This window comes from Clinocottus analis, unplaced genomic scaffold (assembly GCF_023055335.1).
Source record: "Clinocottus analis isolate CAN_PGR_092001 unplaced genomic scaffold, fCliAna1.0.p SCAF_9, whole genome shotgun sequence".
In the NCBI taxonomy this organism is placed as follows: domain Eukaryota; kingdom Metazoa; phylum Chordata; class Actinopteri; order Perciformes; family Cottidae; genus Clinocottus; species Clinocottus analis.
In genome coordinates, this window is record NW_027176251.1 from 5,954,277 (window position 1) to 5,981,476 (window position 27,200).

Consider the following 27,200-nt stretch of genomic DNA (forward strand, 5'->3'; position numbering starts at 1 on the left):
CCAAACAAGCGAAGCTGAACAGCGGAAGTGCTCGTGCGTCGTCTGCTGTGGTTTGTCTACGAGAAGCCGCGTGGATCTATTTGACTTTCAGTGGGATGCTCAACGCAAGGATTTTACCTGTGTGCTGAAACTTGTCTGTCAGAAAGGTGTGTGAGAAAATACGGAAGTATCAGACTTTGTGGATGACAAAGTGTAAATATTAGCCGTTAACTAGGGAGCGCTTTCTAATGTTGCAGTTGCTTTGCTGTCTGCGCAGCAACGTCCGTGTGATTGTAGAGATAAGCTTACTTACTTATTATGTTTTTAAATTTAGTCAAGCTATCTATTGCTGAACTGCTGGCTATTGTCAGTGTTTGTGTGTGTGTGTGTGTGTGTGTGTGTGTGCGTGTGTGTGTGTGTGTGTGTGTGTGTGTGTGTGTGTGTGTGTGTGCGTGCGCGCGCGCACCCATCAGCCTTCTGTTTCTATTGGCATTCAAGTAATACACTTATTAATAGACTAGATTAGAACAAATAAGTATGGGGAACGGGCATAGTTGAACTCAAGAACGCTGGTAACTTTTAATTACCAAGTTTTGTAATCGAAAACAAGTCTCTTAATCATCGTTGATGCCTTGATGAAGCACTCTTTTATTTAGTATAGTGCCTACATTAAGTTTACTGGAACAGTTTAATGAAGCAGAGCCATTGTGAATTGTTAATAGTAACACCTGTACTGCAGTGAAAAAGGTGTATGCAAGTCTATACAATTGATAATAGTAATAAAAAAAAAGATAGTTCCTTCCCTGTTTGTTTGGGTTAGGGTAAAATAGTCAAATTCCTTGCAATTATGACATAATTGTAGAAGTTTTATTTTTAATCCTTTTTGTTCAGTGACCGTTTACTTGGCAAGCTATTAGGCCCTTTTAATTAGGGCTTTAGTATCGGTAAAGGTCAAGCTAAGCCTGGCCTGATTGTTGTATATATGAAATAGGTGCTTAATATAGGTTGTATTGTAAAGTGTGTAGGGAGTCTATACGTGAAACCTTTCTTCATCTGTGTGTGTTTTTCTGTGCAGATGACTGCCCAGGAGGTGCGTCTGTGTGGTCTCCTGCTGCGGGAGCATTTTGGAGAAGTGGTGGAGAAAGTGGGAAGCCACCTGCTCAGAGGTGGAGCACAGAATTTAAGAACCATCATTCATGAGACTGGCCTCCCACTGGACCTGGTACCACTCCTACCCTTTCTGTTTCAAGGCTGTTACTCTCTACTTCACACTATGGAGACATAATTACACATGTTGTATACAATATTCTATACACTGATTCTCAGCATTTTCAAATAGTGTTCAGCAGTCCAGCCTTTCCGGTTTTATTGGTGCCATAATTTACAGTGTGTTTACATGGATTAGTTGTTTTTTTTGCATCATCTGTTTGAATGCAAAATTCTAATATCTTTTCACATGACTTGTGCTCCAGAAACATGATTACATTAACACATTGACAAGTGAAACGGCACCATGTAGAAAAAAAGTGCTGTTTACTGAGTTTATTGGAGCAATAAGAGTGGCACAATATGCTAATACGTTACGTACATTATACAAATACATTTTCTACCTTCATTTTATTAGGATTATTATTATTTTGTGTGCATGTGAAGAGAATCCTGAAGGTAAAGCACCTCTTCGCCCTCCTTTCTGTCTCGTTACAGGTGAAGAAGTCCTTGTGTGTGCTCGTGCAGCATGGGGCCTGTGTGTTCAGCTCAGGCCGTAAAGGACCTGGGAGCCCTACAGAGTATCGGACCAGCTGTGATTGGATTCTGAGAATTCTGAGATACCCGCGTTACATCTACACTGCCAAAACCCTGTACGGCGACACCGGAGAGCTAATCATAGAGGAGTTACTACAGAGAGGTCACTTGACCATGAGTAGCACAGTTAAGACAGTCGCCGACCGCCTCACACAGAACATGGAGGGTCAGTATCTCAGTATCTGTATTGATCAAAGGCTAACTAGCAGCTTCTCCCGCAGTTTTTTTAAGCCATTTTTTGAAGCCTAACTTTGGGTTTATTACTCAATACTAGCTTGGCAGTTATCAGAGTTAAAATCTAAATTGTCAATTGGCAGCCTTTGTGGAAACCAGGCAGGATGTTAATAAGCAAAATGCATCACAACTTAAACTTAATTTAGAATGTTATTATCTATGTAGATTGAATTCGACATCAAAGAAACAACAGCAATTTGTATTGTCCCTGTCATTCCAGAGGGTCGCTGCATGGATTACAGTGAAGTGTCTTCTGCCTTCTCCAAACTGGTGGAGACCCATTTTCTTCAGCGCTGCCCCACGATGGTGGGAGCGGGAACATCAGCCAGTGCCACTCCATCTACCCCTGCAACGCCTGGTACCCCAGCTACCCCTGTTAGCACTGCTGTGCCCACGCCAGAGAGCTTCCCCGACTGCTACAAGGTGCCTCACGTGACACTTTTAGGGCGAGGCAAACGCCAACTCAGCAGTGAGGATGGAGAGGACCAAAGGAATGCAAAGAAGGCTAAACTAGATTCACAGGTGAGTGTTAGTTACACTTTTTACACATTTACTGTACTTTTAAAACTCAAATTACCTCTTCTTTTCCCTCTCTCTTACATATAATGCCTTCCTTGTTTGTTTGTGTGACCATCTATCCCTCTGTGTATCTCTAATGCTCAGACTCATGGTGATGAGGGGATTTGCTGGCAGGTCAATTTTGAGAGGTTCCATCTCCACTTCAGAGACCAGGCCATCGTCAGTGCTGTAGCCAACAAATTGGATCAGGTCAGGTTATTACTTAAGGAAGAGTAATAATACAAGAAAAAAGTTGTTTATGGTTATAATGATTGTCTTTCTAAATAACTGAATCTTTATAACCTAGACGAGCAGTGAGATAGTGAGAACTATGCTGAGGATGAGTGAGGTGACGACGTCGCCCACAGCCTCTTGTACGAAGCCTCTCTCGGCCAACGAGATCTTCAGGTCCATCCCAACCAGCTACAACATCCTCAGACCCATCTTAGACCAGTACCTCACGCTACTGGTTGATGACCCGGTATGACCTCTGCAAAGGCACCAGCCATTTTTTTAAATCTTCAATTTAATCTGAAAAATGTAAATTGATCTCCTTGTCCTTTTTCATTTCCTAGATGGAGTTTGTGGGGAAGACTGGTGAAAGTGGAGGAGGGATGTTCGTCGTCAGTATCCTTTTTTGATGCAGAGGCTCATAAGCATGTTGTCGAGAACCAACACACATGTTTTGTACCTTTTTTTTTTTTTTTAATTTGGAAAGACACGGCATGGAAGCTTTTCTTAACTCGCCTCTCATATCTGCACAGAGCGCTGGCCAATCTGGCTCGAGCCACGCTTGAGTCAGTCGTACAGGAGCGGTAAGTGTGTTCTTAATCGTCTATACATGTGATCACCCTTTCATCTGGAAATCATTCTTCATCACTTTTAACTCTATCATTAGGTTTGGCTCCAGATCAGCGCGCATCTTCCGCCTGTTGCTACGGAAACGTCATCTGGAGCAGAAGCAGGTGGAGGATTTTGCAATGATTCCAGCCAAAGAGGCCAAAGACATGCTCTACACGCTGCTTTCTCAGGATCTGGTCCAGCTGCAGGTACAAGCTTAACATGTGAGGAGGCTTTTAGGATGCCCTTCTTTGCATCAATGCATTTCAGATGATGGACTGTTGACTGCTTTTCCTCTTCATTCCTGCAAAAAACACTTAAATACAACGTGGAAGAGCTTCTAAAGCACATCCTCTAAACTGTTGCCACAGATGATTTGTAACTTTGACCAAATGAAAGAGAGGACACACAGACCACTGTGATGGATGTAAATATACAAAGTCTCTTTAAGACAATTTTCTTAGTCTATTGACATAATAAATAAAACAACCTGATCCAAAAACCTACTCAGAAAATTATTTTGGCTTACTTTTTGAAGATACACTAAATGAATATGATATTTTAAAAACCTTACTTCTAAAGGACTGTAGCTTCATTCTGCGTCTCTGTGGACAATGGCGCAGGAATAATCAAAGAAAAGTAACCATTTGGCAGTGACACTGAGACATTGATGATTTGAATGGGCACATTTAGATTAATTTGTGTCATGACATTCCAGGGAGCATCCCCAGTTATTATTTTAATCCAACTACTCATTCTCTCTAAACAGCCATGACATTTATTCTTATTCTTCAGGAAATTCCAAAGACTCCTGACTTTGCTCCCTCTCGTACTTTCTATCTTTACACCGTCAACCAGCTCCCGACAGCGAGAATGCTGCTTCAGAACTGCTACAAGGTAAAAACAATGAACATGGCGTTAACCTTCTGCATAGAGGACTACAAATTACATGCTTTTTTGTCTTTTAAATGTTGTTTGGTTTTGCCTAGTGTTTTTGTTCTTGACATTTTTCTCTTGCAGACAGTCGCCAACCTTATAGAGCGACGCCTGTTTGAGACCAAAGAGAGCAAGTGAGTTCCTCATGCCCAGGAAATCAAGATCATATCACATGATGGACTCTGAAGAGCTGTCTGGCTCACACACGGTGTCAAAGATCAATGTTTGATCGGTTTTCTGTTTGACTGACAGGCGTCTGCTGGAGAAATCCCAGCGAATCGAGGCCATTCTGGCATCTCTGCAGGCCAGCGGGGCCGAGCCCGAGCAGCTGACGGAGGTCGAGGAGATGATCACTGCTCCTGAAAAGCAACAGCTGGATGCCTTACGGGTTCACATCAACAAGTAAGTGCACGAAACAAAACTACAACTCCCTTTTCTACTGGTGACAATATTGAACCTCGTCTTTGTTCTGTTGGTGGCAACTCTCACGACCGCTCTCTTCCCCTCCAGGTTAGATTCAGCAGAGAACCAGGTAGATGAAACCATCTTTCTTATAGAGTCCTACGTCACCTCCACAGCGTCCCCAAGTTGAGGGCATTACAACTCAAACATTGTACTTTTGAAGATTTTCTCCATTACGTTTTGTGTATGAATGCTGTCAAGTATGGCTGTTTTATAGTTTATATGACTGGATTGATTCAGTTTGCAGTGCAGTCAAATTTGAATATATTACTTTGCTTGTTTTTATTTCACGCATCAGCAAATTAATAAATTGAGCATGAGAATACTTCTTTTCAACAGTTTTAATTTCACTAAAGAACAAACAGAAAGACAAACATGGGACAAAGTGAATGTTTGATATGTAAAACCATGAAGATGTCTGTATATTAAATAAAAGAATTGTGGTTTAATACACTTTGGTTTTTCCTTAAAATTAGAAAAAGATTATTTACATAAGTGCTCCCAACCCTGGAAATAGTGGGTAGTGCATTTCCGTTGGACCCTCTCTCTCGCTCTCTCTTTTGGTCCCGGAGGTCCCTGTTGCATTTGTGTATCGAGTCCAAAATGTCTCTGTGCCCGGTAAAAGGTGGACTCGGCCCATGTGGTAGTCGTGATGGCAAAATGACTGTTGTCATGGCAGCAAAAGTTGGACTCAGTCCTCATGGTTCTCATCCTCTCCTCTCTGTTTGCGTGCGAAGAATCCCATCTGACGAGAGATAAGAGATTGATATTCTGTCCACAGGACACTCCATTTTCCTGAAGATATTTCAAGGCAAATATAACATGAGAATACCTTCCAGAGAATGAAGATGATGAGCGCCAGTAGCAGCAAACCACCAATTATGCTACCTATCAGAATCCACAGCGAGATGGGAATAGCCCGGCCCTTTAGCACCTCCAATACAGTCTAGAGATAAATAGATGAAGGGAGAGATTGGAGAAAGAAAAGTCCACTTTCATTCTGCCTCTCAAAATCCTGCCACAGTCGTCATACCTCCCTCCAGACTGTTCCCGTGCCCAGAGTAATGAGGTTAGTTTCCTGAGCTGAGAGGCGATAGGCAGCTATTATCTTCAGTGACTTATATTTGGCCTACAAAAAGAGAAACAGAAGTGGTGACCAGTGTTTCATAGGGCGAAAATATTTAGGCTGAAGTGACTCTGCGTGCGGTTGTGTAACTCACTTTTCTGAAAAAGTCATCATGAACTCTGCGACTGACGCGAATGGCGGCAATCTGCCCTTTTAGAAGCTGCTGCACTTCACACACAATCTCCGTGCACCATGATCTGCTGCAGTTCTAAAAAACATGGACATAAACATGCACGTTTACTTGTGGACTGATGTTGCTCAGTGTGCAGCAGCTGCTGTGCTACCAGAGGCCTCACCAGTATGTCATTCTGCATCATGTCTTCGGGATGAAGGGAGCGTACATCTCTCTGTCGGGCCTTCAGCTGGGCCAGATCACTCAGCACACTGCAGTTCACCCCTGTGGCCTACGGGGCAAATATAATCTGTCAGATATGATCTAAAAGAGAGATGCAAACACTCACAAAGCAGCACTACTCACATTGTGCGAGACATCTGTGACGGTCATGAAGACACTGTCTCCTGCAGCCACAGAGGGCAGATGCAGCCTCAGCTCCAGATTACTCACCGAGTAACAGCCGAGGTTCTGCAGCTAAAAGCACAAACAAAACGATGCTCTAATTCGGCCTTGTTTCGTTTTTGTGCATCCTCTGCAGTCTGTCTGTCTCTCGGTCCCATTTTAGTCATTACAATATCTCAGAAACTTGTCTAGAAATTTGAGCTTTGACACCATGGGTTGCATTGAAGTTCATCAAACAGAGCATGTGATCATAGCTTTACCCTGAGGTGAGTGTAGAATTCTGGCCCAATTGCCTCCGACACTGTCCGAGTTGGGTGGACCTCATATCGGTTCAAATTAGAGTCACTGCACAAAGGGGAAAAAAAGGTTGATGCATGAATATTTAAAGTAGCTAAACTATCTTCTCGTTGAAAATCGCAAACAATATGCTGCGCAAACATACCTGCTAACAAACAAATCTGGTTCATACTGAACAAAACTCTGCAGCTGAACACTGTTATCCCCCCAAGTATCCTCTCTCTCGACACTGTCACTGGAAAAGAACCAGAGAGTTACAAAAACTACGGCGCTTTTTACAGAAAGAAAACATGTTTATAGAGGTTTTCAGTATGTGAACTGTGTGTGTGTGTGTGTGTTGACTTGCTGCTTTAGTCAGTTACCTGGCAGCGTGAAGCTTCATCTGCACTCGACTGTGTAGAGATGTGCAGCTGAATTCAAACTCCAACATGAAATTAACCTTGGAAAAAAAGAAGGAAAAAAAGCCTGCTGAAGTGACACATTTCACCTGGAGGAAGTGAAGTAGGAGTGGGCCGAGAGAGTGATGCAATCTATTTCCTCTCTATGGACATACTTTTGACTGGGAGCGGAATACCGGATAGCTGACGTTACACGAGTGGCTGTTGGCACCAAGTGCTGTACACTCAATCTTGAAGTGGGCATCCTCCTACATGATGAGGAAAAGCGAGAAACGGGATGTGTGCGTTAGTTTGTTGGTGGTGTGTATATCTGTGTACGGTGGTTCTGCATGTGTTGGCATTGTGGCCTACCCTAATGCTGAGGCTGGAGAAGTGCAGGTTGCGTGAATAGTGCAGCGTCAGGCTGGTGTTGTAGGCGTTTTCCAGTCTGTTCTGAAGCTGCACCTCCACCGCCATACGCCTACGAGGGCTGCGGATCACATAAGGCTTCTGTCTGTGGAGGAAACGATGGAAACTCACTGAAACCCAACAACCGAGTAGATACCTGATGTTGCCAAAATGACGTGGAAAGAAATGAGAATACGAGGAATATCTCCAATCTGTACCTTGTCCCAGAGATGTCCATATGAGCCTGTAGCACCAGGTCTGTTGTGCACACGTCATCCTCACCACAATCTTTAAAGAACTGGATCTGGAGAGGTGTCAGTGGAGAGGCAAGCGTGTTTGATGGAGAGCAGAGGGAGGAAATGTAATACAATGAGTAAGCTAAAAATCAAAACCACTCACAAATTTCTTGACAGTTGTTGGCCAGCCTTCATCCAACACTGGACCGCTGTCTGTATTATTGATCTTAAACTGCAGCGAGAAGCTAATTGGACGGATGTAATCGGCCGTGTCCTGCAACAATGACGGAAAACAAATGTGAGCGATCGAAATAAAGTCATCACATTGTTGTAATGTCACTCGTGGTTGATGTGTGTAACTCTCACATAGACATGGAAGGGCAGTCTGTAGCAGAGAGTTTGTCCTATGTGAACTCGGACTGCCAGCTGGGTCTGCCGGTGGGAGCTCTCGTCAAACAGCGCCCTCGCAGACAACTTCCTGTCATCCAACATGGCCGACACCCACAGATCTGAAGAGAGAGCAGGTAATTAGGACCAATCTGTGGCGAGGACAGATGGTGAGTGTTGGAAAAAAGACCCATTGTAATTATTATGTGTCAGGCCAATTCACAGCACTTAACATCCTCGTTATAAGGATGAGTGAGGGTAAAATATCAAGTGCTGTACCGAAGCTGTTGCTGTGCGGTCCAGGGGAGCGGGACACGGTTGTGAAGCAGGCAGTGGCAATGAGACAGGCGGACTCTCTGCCTCCCCTCTGGCAGGTCTTCTGAATGACGTTAATGGAGTGAGGCTGGAAGGACAGACTCACGTTGATCTGGACGATGCTTCGAGAGCTGGAGATTCAGTGAATGATAAAAGATGATTCATGTTTTAGCCATGGGACGCTACAACATTTTGATAATTCAAAGTCCTAAAACGTGGAAATTAGTTTGCATAATTGAAGGACCCTTGTCTCAAAGTCAATGGGTTTTGGGTTAGAGGAGTGTTTGGTTTACACAAGCTGAAGAGTTTTAACTCTATCACTTTTGTTCCATGATATTAAATACATGGGTACATACCCTTCTCCTGAATTTTGAAGCTTTTTAGTGTCTAGAAAGAGGCGATTGCTAACACGTGGCGAAATAAAACTATAAAACGTCATCATTCCAAGTCTGCTTTTACAGCCTCGTTGTGCATACTCATGCTCATGCAACCGTGGTGGTGAGCCTTTTACTTCTGACTATTGCATTTATGTTGAAAACAATCAAAAAATTATGAAAATGGGAGTGAAAAAGTATCGTAAAACTCATGTTTGCAATGGAGCTCATTTTCTGCAGTAATCCAAAAATCCTATTGATATTTTGTTAAGGGAACCATTGTGATATTAACTTCCGTGTTTGTCTCTAAAAACACGTCATCCCTGCAGCACATTTATAAGGGGTGCATTTAGTGTGTTGTTTACCGTCATTATCTCCCAGTGCCTACAGCTATAAAACAGAAATCTGATCTGGCAATGCCCTTCCCTCCCTTCTGTCTCACCTGAGCAGTACAGCGTTGCCCTGTGCTCCAACTGCCAAGTCTATGAGCTCATCGCCATCCAAATCCAACCGAGCACTCACACTGCGGCCAAAATACTGCAGGGAGGGGGAAATCGATGACCCTGAAATACGCTAAGAGGACGAGAGAGGCAGAAAAAAAATCATCAGTTTGATTGAATCCTGAAATGCACCAGTGAAAATGTAATTGGAGGCAAACAACAAGTACCTGCTTGTAATTTTGTAGGACGTAAATACCATCTCCGTGGTAGACGTAAAGGGCCCCACTGTGCTCATCCTCCAGCGGTGCTCCAACCAGCAGGTCAGTGAAGCCATCGTGGTTGAGGTCAGAAACGGCTGCCATTGCGTAGCCGAACCTGGCGTCCTGTGACTTGTCCTCAGACTTCAGAGTACCGTTAGACACAAACACCTCCTCCTGGGAGAAAGGAAAGGAAACTGGATACATCAGGCATTTGAGAAATTGTTATGGAAACATAAGAGTTTGATGAATCTTATGTGTAATAATAATACATCCGGAGAAGAATGATCAGCGCCACGTCTGTCTTACCCCACTGAGTGTGTAGATGTAAACTCTACCGGTCTCCTTGTTGCCTGAGCCCAGGTACATTGGAGCTGCAACCAGAAGGACATCAGTGATGCCGTCCTGGTCGACATCCAGCCCACACACCTCACTGCCATAGTAAGATCCAATCTACAGACAGAGACATGCTCTCTCAGTTCACCGCCACTAGGTGGAGCCCTTGCTTCACTCTCTTTTAAATGAGAACATATCTTATGAACAAACAAATAGAAATGGCAGAAGGATTGAGGAAAGCTTTACCTGTTCTCCATTGAGAGCCTGCACGATGTTGACGTCGCCCTCATCGCTGAGTTCAAACAGGATGACTTTGCCTTTGTGTTTGAATCGAGGAGCACCAGCCACATACAGCCTCTTCCAGTCACCGACTATCACAGAGGACACTGTGTAACCTGGAAACACACATGATACAATTATTTGTACATCATGTAACACAAGAGTCCTGCTGGTGTTGTCGACACGCAACTTCACAAAAATGTCCTTGATTCAAGTGGTTCGGCCGTGTTTTTCTGTCAATGGTTACATCATAGTACACGTCCATGCTGTTATTAAAAGTGTGGGCTGACTTCAGCCTACTCTGAGGGCAGTGTGTGTTTTCATGTGCTGGTGAAAGGACCTCTGACTTATGTGATTTGAGAGTTGGTTTCAGAGCAGCAGTTCATTTACGAGCAGGGGGGGGAAGGAGGAAAAGCTTTCTGGTGCTCAGGCTTTGGGGGGTGGGGTGATGATAAACAAGCAGATCTTGTTTGGAATCAAAAATATTCACCATTACTTATTAAAACAACATGTATTTAACATTGCTTTAGTGTAATGGAATCTGTTTCCAGTGTTGGGCAGTAGCTGCATAACAAGTAGCAGTGTTATTAGTTTCATCACAAGCAATCCTGAAACTCAAACGCAGAGGAGACATATAGATTTTTCTACTAATAGCATTGGTTTGGAATGAAGTTGATCCTGGAAGAATCAGTCCAAGCAACACCACACAATAACACAATAATCTGTGAAAGGAAGTCATTAACATGGAAACACCACGAGGATAGTCCTTTTGGTGTCATGTTCAGTGATGAGATATGTGGTTATACCTAAATAAGCAGCATGATTTTTAAGCTCCAGTGGAAACTCGCTCTCAAAAGCCTCCCTGGGCGGCATGACGCGGCCATTGGTCCCTTCCTTCAACACTCCACCGTCCCAGTCGTAGGCGCCCACCATCCCAAACAGTATGCCATCCTGAAGAAGGGAGCGGGGCATTGATGAGACACACAAGTAAAGCTCATGCACTTCACACCCACAGATTATCAGCTCCTGGACTCACATCCAGCGTGTGTGTTGAGAAGCCGATCTGAGACATCTCCATGTGGAACGAGCTCTCGTTGTAGCCCAGTGTGCCTGAAGGGTAGAGAGAGCAGGTCAGTATTCTCTACACATCTCCTTCCTTCCTCTCCCTCTCGGGATCTGATCTAGATGGCCTCAGTAGCACTTTCCCACACCCCGAGGAGCACAGGTGACAGACACGCCTCACCCTTTCCTCTCCTCCCGTCCCTTCCTCTCTGATTTCACTGAACATTGAAGGGTGGTGTCGCTTTTTATCGGCCTTCCTCTCATGTTGCAGCGACTATTGTGAAAGACACTTTCTTCCACCCTCTTAAATATTCTTTCTCCACTTCTGTCTCGTCTATCTCTACTTTTAGTTGATGTTACATCATGCTGATTGGAGACGGCACTCTATTTTATTAAAGCATGTTGATCAATGTGACAGTGTTACTTTTCAAGTGTGTGTGTGTGTGTGTGTGTGTGTGTGTGTGTGTGTGTGTGTGTGCCTGTGTCTTTGTTTCAGCGGATGAAAATGGATGGATGGACATATTGAACCTTTCAAAAAGACCATCAGACAAAGTGTGTGTGTGTGTGTGTGTGTGTGTGTGTGTGTGTGTGTGTGTGTGTGTGTGTGTGCGCGTGTGCGCGTGCATGTGTGTGTGTGTGTGTGTGTGTGTGTGTCTGTGTCTGTCTTATTTACAATAAAAGACTAATTGTTGTTTTAATTGTGTGACAAACAGCTAAGGCAGTACATGTCATTATATGACACAACGGATAAACTTTTTCCCCTTTGCATCTTTGATACCATCAAAATCTCCCTTCTGGCATCACAAACCTTCCAGGGTGAAGATGCGATCTCCCAGGGCATCCACGATGTCATTGAGCGCCGCTTCATCGGTCACATTAAAAAAGTATTTCTCTTCAGGGTCGCTGGCGATGGACTTGATCTCTTTAATGAACGTCTCTGGGTCCTGCTGCCGACGGATGTAATGACCGAGAACCTAGAGGCCAGCGGGAGAGAACGAGAGAGGGAAAAAGATGATGGATTAAGCTGAAAGCAGGGAAAAGAGTGTGGGGGGGGAACGCAACAAAAACAGAACACATGCACAGACACTTTGGCATGTATCAGAGCAAACTCTTCTCCAGGTTTCTGAAGGGACAGTGAAGAAGTCAGAGGGAAGTAGCACACACGTAACCTGGAGCTGCAGGATTTTACTGTAAATAAAATGAATATAAACACACGTCATCGCCTGAGTAATCTACTGGTAATCAAACAATATCTAAAGGCAACAAGTTGACTGGAAAACATGAGAATTTAAGGAAATGGTTGCCACGAGAGGTTTGTAAATGAGGAGCGCAGGCCTGGAGAGGAGATGACTGATGCAGAAGATATACTGTAGCAGCAGTGGTCGATGGCTTAACGCCTGAAGTACAAATGAGAAAAATTCCATACGAGAAACCAAACCCAAGAATCTCCCCTGTGACTTCAGCTGCCCAGCACACTAAGGAAATCCTCTGTTTTCAAAGGGTAGAGGATGGAGAGGGGTGTAGTGTGTAGAGAGCCGACGTAGAAATATGTATATTAAGATCGTATAAATTCCACTCAGGCTGCCAACCGCTGAAAGAGAAGAATGAAGACAGAAAAGAAGAATTTGTGTTCAATTTAAAGCACATTTCCAGATTCAAGGGACTTGGAAATTTGAATATATTAATAGAAGTGTGTATGAAGATAAATGGCCCCTACAAACACACACTTCCAGCCCCTGACCTGAACTGATCTATGAAACACAGTCTGCAGTGACGAGGCTCATGTTTTGAAAGCTCTGTCCTTCATACACACACACACACACACACACACACACATGCGCGCGCGCATGCACGTACACACACTCACACACCGTAGGCCTTACCTGTCATCGCTGTAACTTTTTGGACAAACACTTGACCACAAACGACCGCGTTCTCTCCTGTTTTCTTCATCCAGTTTTGTTTGTTTCTTTTTGTATAAAAAGCTGCGTAAACAATTTCTGCTCTCCCCAAACCGTGACTCTCTATCTTTGGCCGTCTATCTCAAATTAAATGTTTGCTGACCTAACTTTATGTCGTGCACATGTAAGAATAGTGTTGTTGTTTCTGTGGATTGTCCAGAGTGACGGTTGCTGTTGAATAGGGACGGCATCGTGCTTCTGCGTGCCTGTCTACCACTTTGGTCCAGAGGGAAATATCTCAACGACTATACTGGATTTATGGCCTTTATATTTGTTATAAATATTCATGTTCTCCAGACCAGTGATTTTCAACCAGTGTGCCGTGAGAGATCGTCATTGTGTTGTGGGAAAATGTCCAATTTCACTTAATATTAATGATTTTCATCAAATAATTTTCCATCGTTGAATTGTCTGAGCCTGCAAAATGGTGGCTGGCCAGGTAATTTAATGCTCGTCCATGCCAGTAGGTAGCACCATAATTACCTACCATATATGCTGTATTGTGCAACAATGTGACATTTTGTAACTTTTTAGGGTTGTTGGTGTGCCGCAGGATTCATTTGTTGTAAAAAATAAAATGTGCCGCGGCTCAAGAAAGGTTGAAAAACACTGCTTCAGACAGTGAATCCTACTGACTTTGATGATACTTTGACTTTTCCACTCGCGCTACCAGGACGTGGACACGGTTTTTAGTTCAATGTCTTAACTGATGGATGGATTGCCATGAAATGTGGCACACACGTTCATGTCCCCGTTACGGTAAAATCGCAATCACGCTAGTTCAGAATTTTTCGTCGAGCTCTATTATCAGTCTGGAGGTTCAGTTCTACCACGAGAGTCTGTCTGTCCCTGCGACACTAAAACCATGCCACCACCATGTGTGGAGGGGTTGGGTGGGGCGGTTTTAGATCCAGCATGGCTATTTCAATCTGTTAATGTAGAGCCATGTTATTTTTGGGGTGGTGGTGGTGGTGTTGTGTGGTTGCTTGAGGGTTCATATGGTCACTGCACCACTTTCACACACACAATGTGTGAAGAATGTCAGGGATGCTCATACACCCAAATTTAGGTTAGTTGTTTGTTTGCGTCCCACAATGGTTTCCCTGATTGTTGAAAGCTCACAAGCCTACATTTTGAGCGTCACGAGACACTTTTATGTTTGCAGGTCCTTGAAGCAGAATGACCGATTGGACTAGATGAGAGGTACTCACAGCGATGGCGTATCTGGTGATGTTTCTGTCTATGCACTCGATCAGAGCGTCTTGTAGCTCCTCGCCGTCATGTGACTCTCCATCCGTCACGACGATCATCACCTTGGTGGCGCCTTCCCTCGCTCCACGCTCTGGACTGAACGCCTCAGTGCTGCAAAGAAGGAAAGGGACCGACTGAGATAAAGAATCGCATCCAGCTGAAATTATGCTGAATCTGGACAAACAATGCAAAATAAAAGGAAAGTCTCACGTGCTTTATTAGAAAATAAATAGCCAGTAAAACTCTGAGAGATTGAATTTAAGTTGCTTCCCATCAAGTCAGGTTTATATAATCTATAAAAAATCCAAATTACAAGCGTACCACAACTATATTAGTCATATTTGGCACACATACTTTTGCTGCCAGTCAATCGGTCATAGCATGCAGTGTGCACGTGTCATTGCACACAGCGACCGCATCTGTGCATTCCCATCCTGTTGTGCCATGATACAGAGAGGAAACCTAAATGACAAACACACGAACAGACCCACGCCGCACCCTGTTTGTCTCCAGAAACCTGTTCTCAGTGGGACCTGATTCAAGCGTTGAATAGGGTTGGTAAGCCTCAGACCAACACACACACACACACACACACACACAAACTGAGGAGAGTAGTCACGCCGAGTGAACTCAGTCATTTTCAGGCCTAACTCCAGCCCTTGTCTAAATATAACATTGTGGTCAGCCGCAAGAAACTCAGAGTTAAAAACAACCGTTTCCCTTATGCAGTCTGCAAATTACATAGGGAGCAGAGAGGAGAAAACAGTGTGCAAGAAAAATAACAGAGGTACAAATAGATGAGTGAAAAACTGAGAGACAAGAAACGGCAAACAAGTAATAATTAGTCTGGAAAAATAGCACGAGAAAATGCAGAGGAACAGAGAAAAGTGAACTCGAAGGAAGAGAAAAGGGTTTGGAATACAAATTAAAAGTAATAAAATATACAGAGCCAAATATTACAACTGAGTAGTTCAAAATCTGCTCTGATGTGGCGATGGGATCGTGTGACGCATCCAGTTAAATAACACTGGTGGGAAAGAGCGAATTATACAAGGAAGGGAGAAGTAAAGTGGTAGAAGAGAGGGAGAGAACAAACGTGACAAGACCGACATAACAGGTAAGGAGGGAAGGGAGAATACAAAGTAAATGAGGGAAGCATAGAAACACTTGGAAAAAAGAAACATGGAGATGAGACGGGGAGATAAAAGAGGATAGAAAGTGAGTGGCGCTAATTGAGAGGCCTGGTTGTATTTATAAGCCATTTTATGGAGTCACAGCAGTGTGGTAATGACATGGCCCAGCGGTCTGTGTGTGTCTGTGTGTGTACTTGTGTATGTGTGTGGATGAGCGGGAGCGTCTCAGACGGGTGGAGCAACATAAAAATCAGTGGCTAATCCAATTGTACAGGGTTTTATGTTCATGCATCGGTCTGTCATCTACTTTGCATTCAAACCATTACTGGCATTTACATGTCGACGTCACACTGCAAGCAGACTCAAAGCAACTTGTACTCTTCCCATTTACATAAACATGTATGTATTGGCAGCTCAACTCACGCACGGTTTTCTTTTTTTACAACTGCATTATCAACGTTCTTTTATAAAAAAAAAAAGCTGAGGCCGTGTCTTTTGAAATGAATGCACTATTTTGCTTTTTTGCCTTTATTTGGATGAGAAGATCATAGCACTGTGATGTCTGTATGTTTAAATATGAAGCTACACCCAACAGTCCTTAGCTGAAACAAGAGGACTGCTTGCCTGGCTTTTTCTAATAGGTCCAAAATATACCTACTCGCTCTCCTGCTCTCTAATTAACACGTTACATCCTGTTTGTTTAATGTGAACTAAGAACAAAGTATAAAAACAGGGTCACAGGGTTGGAAGTTACAAACTACATTCTTGTTACTAACAATGTTTCCTTTTGTATACTTGTATCTTTTTGAGTATCTTTTTAAAATCGAGACATTATTATTTTACTTAAATAGGCATACTATTAATCACCAGTTACTCAAGTTTAGAGTAAAAACCAAAATCACATTAAAATGTCCTAAAAACTGTGATAATGGAACAGAAGAAATGAGATAAATCAGCTGCAGCAGCTGAGAAGAAGCTGAAGCTCATCATAGTTTTGATGCCCTCATTTCCCCTTTTATCGTGTTTGGAGATTCATTGTTTTGCAAACTGTTCTTGAGTTTGTTTAGCCTTTGATTGATTATCCCCATTTAACTCTACACTTTGATAGCATTCACTTATCGAGTTACATAGACGATTTGGTGGGTTTTATTTCAACTGACTCGACTGAGCCAATTAAACCACGATGTGCCAGATAGCCAAGACTCAAGCAGGTCTGGTCTTAGTCAAATCCTCACAGTCTGGAGGCTTAAAGCTGCAGCTCTGCATGTGTGTACCGATTGTCTGCACAAAAATAAAATCATTATGTTCTTCCAGTCAGCTATATGTCAGCTAAGAGCTTGGGTTAAGGGTTAAGTTTATAATAAGGTTTGGGATAAAGCTTAAAGGTCAAATATGCAGGGTCTAGGGTCAAAGTTGAGGTCCGGGGGTCCAAGGGATGAACGCCGTCCTGTGAGCCCCCGTGAGAATAGAAATACAATATGTGCATGTGAATTTGAGTGTATGGTGTGAGCCTCTAATAAGTGTGTTGGTGTATGTGTGTACTGTAAGTATAAGAGTGTGTATTTTTACAGCTGTATAGTACTACTTGTCTGACCAGGCTGTGCCACACCTGCAGCCGTGCTGAGCCAGCAGCCCACAAGTCCAGCTCAGCCAATCCCACTGTTTTTCTACCCCGTCACTTTCCTGCAGAGCTCTGCTATCTGTCCATCTGTGTGTGTGTGTGTGTGTGTGTGTGTGAGCAGGAGTATGTGCTGTATGTGTGTGTAAGTCAAAACATGAGACCTTATATTGATATCAAATTAATTAAAAATGATTTTAAAAACTGTGACCCCGGCTTGATTTCTTTACAGTGACAGACACAAACTTGAAAAGATGGTGTGATGGAAACTGTTCCAATGTGTGTTTTCACCGTCTAACAAGGCAGGAAAGGGCAGTGAGATCAAAAGATAAAATTACTATTTTACCGGCTCCATTTTTCAGTCACTGCTGTTCACCTTTTAAACGTTCCTCCTGCACTTCTCCAACTTTTACCTTTAAATGGAACACAAAAAACAGGAACTCTCCAATTACCCAATTACCTGTGTGTGTGTGTGTGTGTGTGTGTGTGTGTGTGTGTGTGTGTGTGTGTGTGTGTGTGTGTGTGTGTGTGTGTGTGTGTGTGTAGAAGTAGAACACCTCTCCAAGACACACACATCCCAAAAAGAAAGCTGTGGCCACACATGGGGTCTGGGTGTGGTGCTCCATGTGGGTATTTAATAAAGCAGGAATTTTATTTTCAAAAGAAAGAGATATTTTCAGACCAAGAGGTTTTCACTGACCCTCAACATATAGAGCTGTTTCTCTAGACTCGGGTTACCATCTTAAATACCCTAAACTTCCACAAAGAACATTTATGACGAGAAACTAGGCAACAATACATTTTATTAAAGGAGAGTATTTTAAAGATGGTCTGCACATCTTGTCAGGGTTGTATCATTTATATCTGCTCAATAACTAGTGATTGCCCCATACATTATCAAGAAACATTGATTCATTTCCCTTTCAGCTCTGTTTTTGGTCTCCACCAAGTGCAAAGTGCAACAACATTCTGGTATGAGCGGCTAAACGCTCTGCAGCGAGTCCGTCACGTTGTTTGTCTGCTGGGCAAGTGGCATGTGTGGGTGTGTGTGAGACTGTTTTGCTGGTAACAGCTGCTCGCTCTAGCTGGAAACGTGTGCAATGAGCAAAACAATGAGCTGAAAGATGACTTGATGATTTATTATTATTATTGTTATTATTATTTGTGGAATGTCACTATGAGCGACTTCTTTCTCAGTATGCATAAAATTGAGGATGTCGTACATTCCCCTGCATAGTGTGTGGATTTTGTGTAAGTCAGACATGTTTACTACGTTAGCAAGAATTTCTGAGTTTGGGTTAAGGGTTAAGTTTATTGCAAATACTCAACTGCCCCACAATGCATTGCATCTTGGTGCTCTGAGACCAGGCCGTCAATAATGTGAGATATAAAGCTGTTAACATGTCCCTTTATTAAGTTTTATATGTTTGATGCAAAAAAAATGATGTGGGCAGTTTATCAGTTTGGAAACGTCTTGCAATGTTTTTAGGATGTGACGGAGCTGCTGGCCGGCGGGTCAGTCATGTGATTCCTTGTGCTTGAGAATACTTCGGTGGAAGCAGTCTGATGGTGAAGGCATACTTGATTATTCAATTTGTTGGCAATTGGCTGATTGAGTACGCCTATATAGTATGCAGTACATTACGATGCTATTTTGAACAAAGCCTTTGTCTGATATTATATCAGTTCGCCGTGCATCAAAATCCGCCTGATGGGATCCTGCAGAGTCTCATAAAGAACAGGTAAATAAACAGAAATAAACAGGCCTGATCGTCACCCTAACTACAAATTATACAGTGATATATTTAAAAAAACAACTAACAATGTCGTACCAAAATCTAAACATCGAGGCAGTTTCCAGTTGGCCAGCCAGATCTACCGAATGTTTTAGTACAAAGAGCATCAGCCAATGAGAGTGAAGTAACAGTGATTGACAGGCCTACCAGGCGGTGTGGATGGCGTATGCTGTGCGCGTCTCTCGTCCCTCCTGTCTGCTGATGTTCTTGGCGGCCTCCACCACCTCCTGTGTGGTCTGGTAGTCCTTCAGAGACCACTCGTGGACTGCTACCTCGCCGTACTGCAGTATACCGACCTGAGTGTGCACACACAAGTATTTCAACAATGCCACATGTTTATGGTTGTGCTGGCACATCGTTGTGGAAAGCAACATCTGAGACTCTTGTTTGTCGGGTGAACTGTCTCTTTAAGTACCAATTTGTTCTTAAAGCAAACAGCGCTCTTGGGGAATTTTTGAATCCATTCAAAAACCAGAGGTATTTCCTCTTCACCTCACTATGCCGGCTACCCTTATCCTCCCATTTCAAAACCCAAACCCCCTCCCTCCTCTCGTTGTTTAGCTCCCGCCGTCCCCTTGTCCCCCAACTTCCATTCCTCCTCGACCTCAAGCTAGCTCTGCTTACGTCCCTTGACATTACTGAAGCGATCCATTCTGGCAATATTTGCCAAACTGGTTCCTCTGTCACTCCGCGCATGGTTCCACTCGAGGGACGAGCTTGTGTTACTCTTTTGGTCAACAGCTAAGGGGTTCCAGAGATTTAAGTGGGAGACTCAATCAAATTCAAACCCACAAGTTTCCATTACTAATGTAAATAATATTTATAGGCAGTGCTAATAAACATTGACGTGCACTTTTACCTGCATCTGGTCCAAGCTTATGTGGAACTTGCTGAGGATGTTGCTGAGGAAATTCTGGACCTCGTACCAGGGGTAGATGCTGTTGGAGCCGTCCAGCACGATCACAATGTCCATGTATGTGGAGCACCCTGCCACATGTGGAAGTAAAAAAAAAGAAGAAGAAAGAAATAGTTGGCTAGAGCGGGCCTGCGCAGTATGTTTCTCTGCCTAAATGTGTGTGTGTGTGTGTGTAATGTGTGGTTACTTTGCGCTGTTGGAGCGATGGTCTCTCTCGGTTCTAGGTTGTCGCTGACAGAGGCACAGATGCCAGTGCTGAACATAGACGTACCACACTCCTGAGACCACAGAGGGGCACATGCCTGCCAAATACACACACACACACACACACACACACACACACACACACACACACACACACACACACACACATAGAAACACATCAGCATCTGTCTCACAGGTGAAGCAATTTCAGGAGCAGCTACAGTCAATTTGAACAGTTTATATTTTCAAGTGTTTGTGTTCCGCTCACCACACGTTGAGGTGTTTTTTTTAGTCGTTATCAAAAGGTTTAAACACGTCGACAAAAAGGGTCGGGTGACTGAAGAGACACACAAAAAAGGCTAAACTAGGACAGACGGGGAACAAAAAGAAAACAAGTCATGAGAGGGAATAAGTCATGGAAAAACTACAATACTGTGGTTTGGTACGCAGAGAAATGAGGGAGAGGCAGAGAGAGGACGACAGTTGTTGATGTGTTTGCGCTCTTGTCATGAGTGGTCCAACAGAGCTGGAACACCAGACCAGTAAAGCAATTTAAATCTGATTGTGTGTAGGGCGGTGAATGAGGAGTGTGGGGAGGGGGTGCGTCGTATAAAAATATTTCTGTCTTCAAAGCGTGCCATTTATTTGGCTTTTACACCAAGGGGGAGGGATAAGGGGGGGAAGTGCGGAAAGAGAAGATAAAAGAGAAACTCATGCATACAGCAGAGAGACAAAAGAAAGAGACCGAGAGTGGGGTAAGATGGGGGAGAACTAGAGAAAGAGAAACATCCTGGTTTTGCTCGCCCTGTCATTATGAATGGGTTTCTCCTGCGGCGCTCAGACAGGCAGAGGGAAAGGGATGGAGAGATGGATGAGAGAAAGGAAGGAGGGAGAGGACGGAGGAAAGCGAGAGAGGTGCTTTGGCTTTTGGTCGGTCTGTCATTAACAAAGGGCCAGAGACGCATTCCGATCCTGTTATAGACCTGACCACTGGGGTTAAGATAAACACACACACACACACACACACACACACACATACCCCCCCTCACACACACACACACACACACGCACATTAGTGTGGGTTAAGCTGGATGGCGTTCATGAACTGTACTCGACTCCACACCCAGAGCAACAGTAAAAACCTTGCTTAACATGTTAGACACTATCTACACACACACACACACACACACACACACACACACACACACACACACACACACACACACACACACACATACACATTTCTGCTTGCTTGCGTGCTCAAAACTGGAGCCTCAGCCACCAGCTGCCTCCATATGCTGTGAATACCATACAGGGAACCTTTTATGTCACACAAAAAATGAGGACTTGCACTTGATTGATCTGAGAATCAACTTTTTCTTGAGAACAAAAACAACATTAGTCTCAAAACGGTATCTAAAATCTCGCAAAAATAGAACACAAATTAGTCAGAGGAAGCGTAGCTGCAAAACCTGCATAATTACAGTAATTACACTGTTTTGTGTCGTTCAGTCCACCAACTCAGTCTCAGTGAGTTTGACTTTGCAAATGCGCATATGAATCTCCAAAAAGGTATCTAGGAAGGTGGGGATCGGTGAACCGCACATGGTCACATCTAAAGTCAAGTGATAAACCCACCAGCAGAGATGATTCATTCACATGTGTCGAGCAAACAGAAGCTGGTCTGACCACATCCCTTCAGCCTCTCAAACGCAACCAAATGCCCACAAAGCAAAAATAAGTCTTGTTTCTCAGTGTTGAAACCACATACCAGGAAGCCATCCGGGGATTCTGGAGTCAGTGTCATCCCCAGGTGAGAATTTCTCAGGTTTTTAGAAACATTCTGGAGAGCCTCACCTGAAAAAAGAAAGACAGACCACGTTATTGTAGGATTTGGGGAAAAAAAGCAGGGAGAGTTGAGTTGTTACGGATATTTGTTTCTCTCACCGAGATTCACTTTGCTGCAGTTTGAGTTCAACTCTTCTCCGACGATGCACTTGTACACATCTCCTTTCCTGTTGTCGGGCGGCCCGTCCCAGGGAGCGCCGACCAGCATCCTTCAACAGAATGTCATTTATCATCAAAACATTCACTGTACATCCTTGCTGTTCATGAATTATGAAAGGTTGATTATTTGTTGCTCTTTCTTCATTCCATATTCACACAAACGTACGATTTCTCTCCGTCTGCTTCATGTTGTAAAACAGAGAAGCCAAACAGAGCGTCCTCTGGACCGGTGAAGATGCGCGGACGCTTTACATCTATGTTGAAACACTGACACAACCCTGAGAGAAATAACAGAAAAGATGAATACACAGATGACATGAATTGTATTTTGGAATTGACGTAACCTCCCTAAATATTCCCTTAAACTCCAGACCACAGCCAGTAGCTTGCTAGCTCAGCATAACAGCTGGAACCAGGGGGAAACACCTTGCCTTGATTTGTCCAAATGCAACAAAATCTGCCTTCCAGCATATCTGAAGCATCACAATCTAACAAGCAATCTCTTGTTTGTTTAATAAGTAAAAACTATCATTACCGCCTCGCAGTTGTATGCCTCTACCAAGTTACAGTTTACATCCTTGTCTGTCCAAAATGTCATATTTTTAATACTAGTATACACTTGCCTAATTATCATTTCAGTTCTTGAGGCTAATGAATGGTTTTGTTGGCTCACATCACCTTAACTTTTGCCCAAAAGATTTGTATCAGTTCATGTGTGAGTCCAAATGGATGTTTGTGTCAAATTTGAAGAAATTAGCTGAAGGCATTCCTGAGATTTTGTGTACAAACAAATGTTAAGACAGGCAAACTGAAAACCCGATGCTTCAGGCCACTATATGGAGGAATTAATACACAGCTTAACAATGACAAATGTTACGGTGGGTTATGAGCTAACTTTGTAGTAACTTCATATTTACTGTAAAAACAATGGAGCGGTGTCAATCTTCTCTAACTCTTGACAAGAAATTGACACACATTTCATAATGTGATGGAGACTTTTGCGTTACGGCATTAAGATTACAAGTTGACATAAAGGACATTGATTATCCGCTAGAATGAATGAAAAATATGCAAAACTTGGAGTGTGTACACAACTGTACAGTATAAAGTCAGATTATTATTGCTCCCCTTGGCCCTGGGAGAGTGGATTCGAGGGAGAGAGAAGGGGGGGCTGAAAAAACGAATAAACAGAGTGAGCAAAGGCAACCTCTGAGGAAAAAGGAGTTCAGTCTGAGGGGAAAGGGGGAGAAAAGAGAAGCGGCAAGGCAGGGAAGGGTGTGGGTTAGAAAAACTATGGAGTATAGTAAGCCCCCTGTTGTAACACACAAGCCGGGCCTTCATTCAACGAGAGAGAGGTGAGGGAGACACGGAGAAGACAGAGAGAAACAACCCAGTAGTCAGTTCACTGAGTTGTGAACATTTAGGTGAAGCATGAAAACATGCTCCAACTGGCAAAATGAAACACACACACACACACACACACACACACACACACACACACACACACACACACACGCACACACACACACACACACACACACACACATCTTGTGTTTTCAGTCTGAAAGGGAACGTTTAAATATGTTTTTTCAACGCCCCAAATACTTAAAAGGTAGATAACACACGCCTAGATTAAATGTTTACCTTGCTAATCAGAGTGAAACTGAATGAACAGATGAAACAAGGGTTAACTGATCTGACCTTTAGAATAAAAAAATGAATATTAGACAACATATCTTTACATAGTCAATTCATTTATTATAACTTGGTGCATCCAGGTATTACAAGTTACCTGAAGACAATAATGTAATTCTGAATTAAACAAGTTGTGCAACTCCTCAGTTGTCAGTTATGTTTCCGACATCAGGTCTGAGGTTGTCTCCAGTGTCTATAGTCTGTCACTTAGCTAGGTGATCTTTTAAAACAGTACATGAACCATAAATAGTAGATATAAAATGGATAATGTCATAATCTCCCCTGCTGTAAGGTCATTTTTTTCATCTATTTCATGTCCTTCATTCATGTTTTGTATATTACTCCCCTCCGCTCTTGTTTCAAATCACTTCCTGTCTTTGTGTAATTTCCACCTGTTCCTCACTAGCTCTGCAGTCACCTGACCTTCTGCTCATCATCTGTTCTCACCCCTATTAGTCCGTCTCTATTAATACGTGCCGTGTTTCTTTGTTCTTAATCAGTTTGTCTCCGTCTTTTGTTTTAAGTTCTGTTACATGTTTGCTTGTGTCCTGCTTGTGTTAAGATAAAACTGATGGATGTATATTTACTATGCGGTCCAATATGCTGTATCTTATGCCAGAACAAGATTTAATGTGTCCCAACACATTGCATCTCAAATGCAGTACACACAAAAAAGGCTGTCCTTGCCAGCATGCTTTTCTGGCTATTCTGACCCACAATCCTATGCGCAGTGGATATATGCGCAAGAGGATTAAAGTTCAAGGTGCAATGTTAGCGAAGTAGCCTATTTGAATGCACGCTGCATGCAACAGCAGCTTTCTTCTCTGTTTAAGCAAATGTGCTAGCTGAAGTTGTCAGTGGCTGACAGGGAACAAACTCTCCTTTCTTTTTCCTTTATAAACACAATTCCATCTAAATTACAGAGCATCATCGCATAGCCTAGTAGTTTCAGTCTCAGAAACAAAAGCTGTGACAGTTGACAGTTAGTATTTGACTTGTCACACTTGAGCACCTACAGGTTATATGTAGCCCTGGAGAAAGGGTGTGTTGGATAATGATGTTTTGTTTCAGGAGATTTCTAAATAAAATAAGAGTTGACATGTAATTTAGCTTGAACAGTAACCATCCTACTGTGCAGGTTCAGAAAAGTAGTCCAGATGGGGAACAAGACCAGAACACTGCTGCCGTGATTACCCACCAGCTCACGAACAGATACTTCCCCACAAATACACACTGACATACACAGACAGTTACCTCGGCCAGGCCAATCAGAGGGGGATTCCACTTGGTTTTGAGAAGGAAACTAGATATGCTCAATGTTTCTCTTCCATCTCTGCTCCTGCCGTTCTCACATTCTGTTGTTTCTTCTACCTGCACTTTCATCTTCTCTTCTACAGATGTTTCCCCTGTATATTTCCCTTGCATTTTCAGCCAAGTTTCTTCTTTTTCTCATAGTCAGATTTACTCACCGGACATGAAGTTGCAATTGCGTGGGTTTTTTAAGCGTGACTCGAAGGATGGCAATGTCGTTTTGCTGATTGGTCCACCAGTTTGCTCCAGACTTCAATGTTCCCGAAAGGATTTATCGTTTTGTCCTGATGTTGTTCACTTGTGGTTTTGAGTTCAATGTTTTAACAACCAATCTTTACTTTGAATTATGACCAAACACCTGCATTCAAAATGGCAATCCCATCGTCTTCAGCTGTATTACAGTGCTATTTTGAAGTTAGCGAGCTAAGATTTTGAACATGGTAGACATTAAACCTGCTTAACATCATGTTAGTACGGTCATTCATTATGTTAGCAGGCCAACATTAGAAGTTATCTCAAAGCATTGCTGTGCTTGCGCCGTACAGCGCCTCCTCAAGCTGTGGACTCGTAAGTCTGGGTTCTGCTGATCTTGCAGATCTGAGTGAGCTTCCAATGTTTCAACGTCCAAACCTCCAGTGGCTTTGAGATTCAGCCATCTACCTTATTCTACACAGATGCTTAATGCACTTCACCGATGGGAACATGCTAATGCAAGGACGGATTCATTTCTTGATACTAAATCTTACGTATTCATGGCCAAAATGAATACAAATCTTTCCATCGAGTCTTTGTTATTCGCTAATACTCTATCCCACCATGCTTTTATCCACAGTGTAGTAAAATGTTTCTCTTTCTTCTGGTGGCGACGTCCACCACCCTCTCTAATTACAAATTGCTTTCCACAACAAACTTGGCCCCTCGATAAAAACCCCTGCTACTGATTTTCTCTGTCATCCTCCTATTTCACTCATTCTCTCATAAACCATAAATTGCTCCTTTCTTTTACCCCCTCTCCTAAAACACACACAATACCACACGGCGCCCCCTCCCTTCACAACCCACAAAACTGTACCATCGTTCCCTGTTTTCCCTGTCCTGTCTTCCCGCCTCTGGTTCCCATTTCATTGGGTTTTATATATGACACTGCACCGCAGCCCGTCTGACCACCCGTCACCATGACAACTGGCACAGTAAACATTTATCAAGGCGAACTCGGCCCAGATTTCAACCACACGCACGGCTTTGGGCGCTACTGCTGCTGGTGAAATATGATGTGTATGGCTGTGATCGTGCAGTATCCTGTGTATGGTCACATAAAGTGAACTTGATACCTCGTCTTAGATGATACATGCCAGCACTTACAGCAGCATGCAGAGACACTGATGTATGTGGTTTTAATTGGACTAGCATATGCAAATGACCTTTTCTCCTTGTCTGTTCCTCTGGTTCTTCCATTTACATCCCTGACTTATCTCTGTGAAATGTCTTACAGCGGAGATGTCTGCTCGACCGTCTGTTTCTACCATCTTTATCAAACCGACTCACGATGTTTCCCGTACACTCCCCCTCCTCACCCTTCACCTCTTCTCACCCCCTTTCACAGGTTTTCTCTCCATTATCTCGCTCACGTTCTGTTCTCATCTCTGTCACCCTCTCGTGGGGAATGGGGGTGGGAGAGGAGGGGGAGTAGGAATGAAAGTCAACAAATGATGGGAGAGTACAAAAACACAAGAAGAAAGCGGAGAGAATAATGGCAAGCATGTAGGAAGAACACACACACACACACACACACACACACACACACACAGATGTGTTCAACATCTCAGTAAAGCATAACAGTGTAACAGGCCTGTTGTCCACATCAGGGGCGCTCTGCTGAAAGCATTAACATTACACACATACTCCCTCACCAACATGCTCCTCCTGTATGACACATGCAGCAACACTTACACTCAGGTCACATAAGCTAGAGTACAACTTACATCAAAGGTTGCAGAATTTAAAAAATAGGGGGAAACAATTACCGTGCCCATGCTTGATTTAACCTGATAATGGAGGGCAATGTGTAAAACCAAACCACAGGCT

At 43.3% G+C, this 27,200-nt stretch overlaps 2 protein-coding genes across 2 annotated transcripts; one reads left to right on the forward strand and one right to left on the reverse strand.

Annotated features, from left to right (window-relative positions):
• Positions 1–10: 10 nt before the first annotated feature.
• polr3c (polymerase (RNA) III (DNA directed) polypeptide C) lies at positions 11–5,263 on the forward strand. The gene is made up of 13 exons (XM_068569419.1): positions 11–146; positions 1,055–1,201; positions 1,684–1,948; positions 2,237–2,538; positions 2,680–2,784; positions 2,882–3,055; positions 3,150–3,201; positions 3,329–3,389; positions 3,473–3,623; positions 4,210–4,311; positions 4,435–4,484; positions 4,603–4,752; positions 4,861–5,263. The coding sequence occupies exons 2-13, from the start codon at positions 1,055–1,057 to the stop codon at positions 4,940–4,942; spliced, it is 1,641 nt and encodes a 546-aa protein (XP_068425520.1). The 5' UTR covers positions 11–146; the 3' UTR covers positions 4,943–5,263.
• itga10 (integrin, alpha 10) lies at positions 5,198–27,148 on the reverse strand. The gene is made up of 30 exons (XM_068569725.1): positions 27,140–27,148; positions 22,276–22,457; positions 22,050–22,159; positions 21,874–21,959; positions 20,086–20,200; positions 19,842–19,969; positions 19,130–19,278; positions 14,396–14,546; positions 12,032–12,197; positions 11,198–11,271; positions 10,968–11,112; positions 10,129–10,277; positions 9,856–9,999; positions 9,517–9,723; positions 9,292–9,422; positions 8,440–8,606; positions 8,140–8,282; positions 7,937–8,047; positions 7,756–7,841; positions 7,502–7,643; positions 7,306–7,398; positions 7,115–7,191; positions 6,898–6,987; positions 6,716–6,800; positions 6,417–6,527; positions 6,235–6,342; positions 6,033–6,146; positions 5,846–5,941; positions 5,645–5,758; positions 5,198–5,557 (listed from the first exon to the last, which is right to left on the reverse strand). Exons 1-30 carry the CDS (start codon positions 27,146–27,148, stop codon positions 5,504–5,506), a joined length of 3,537 nt encoding a protein of 1,178 aa, XP_068425826.1. The 3' UTR covers positions 5,198–5,503.
• Positions 27,149–27,200: the final 52 nt, after the last annotated feature.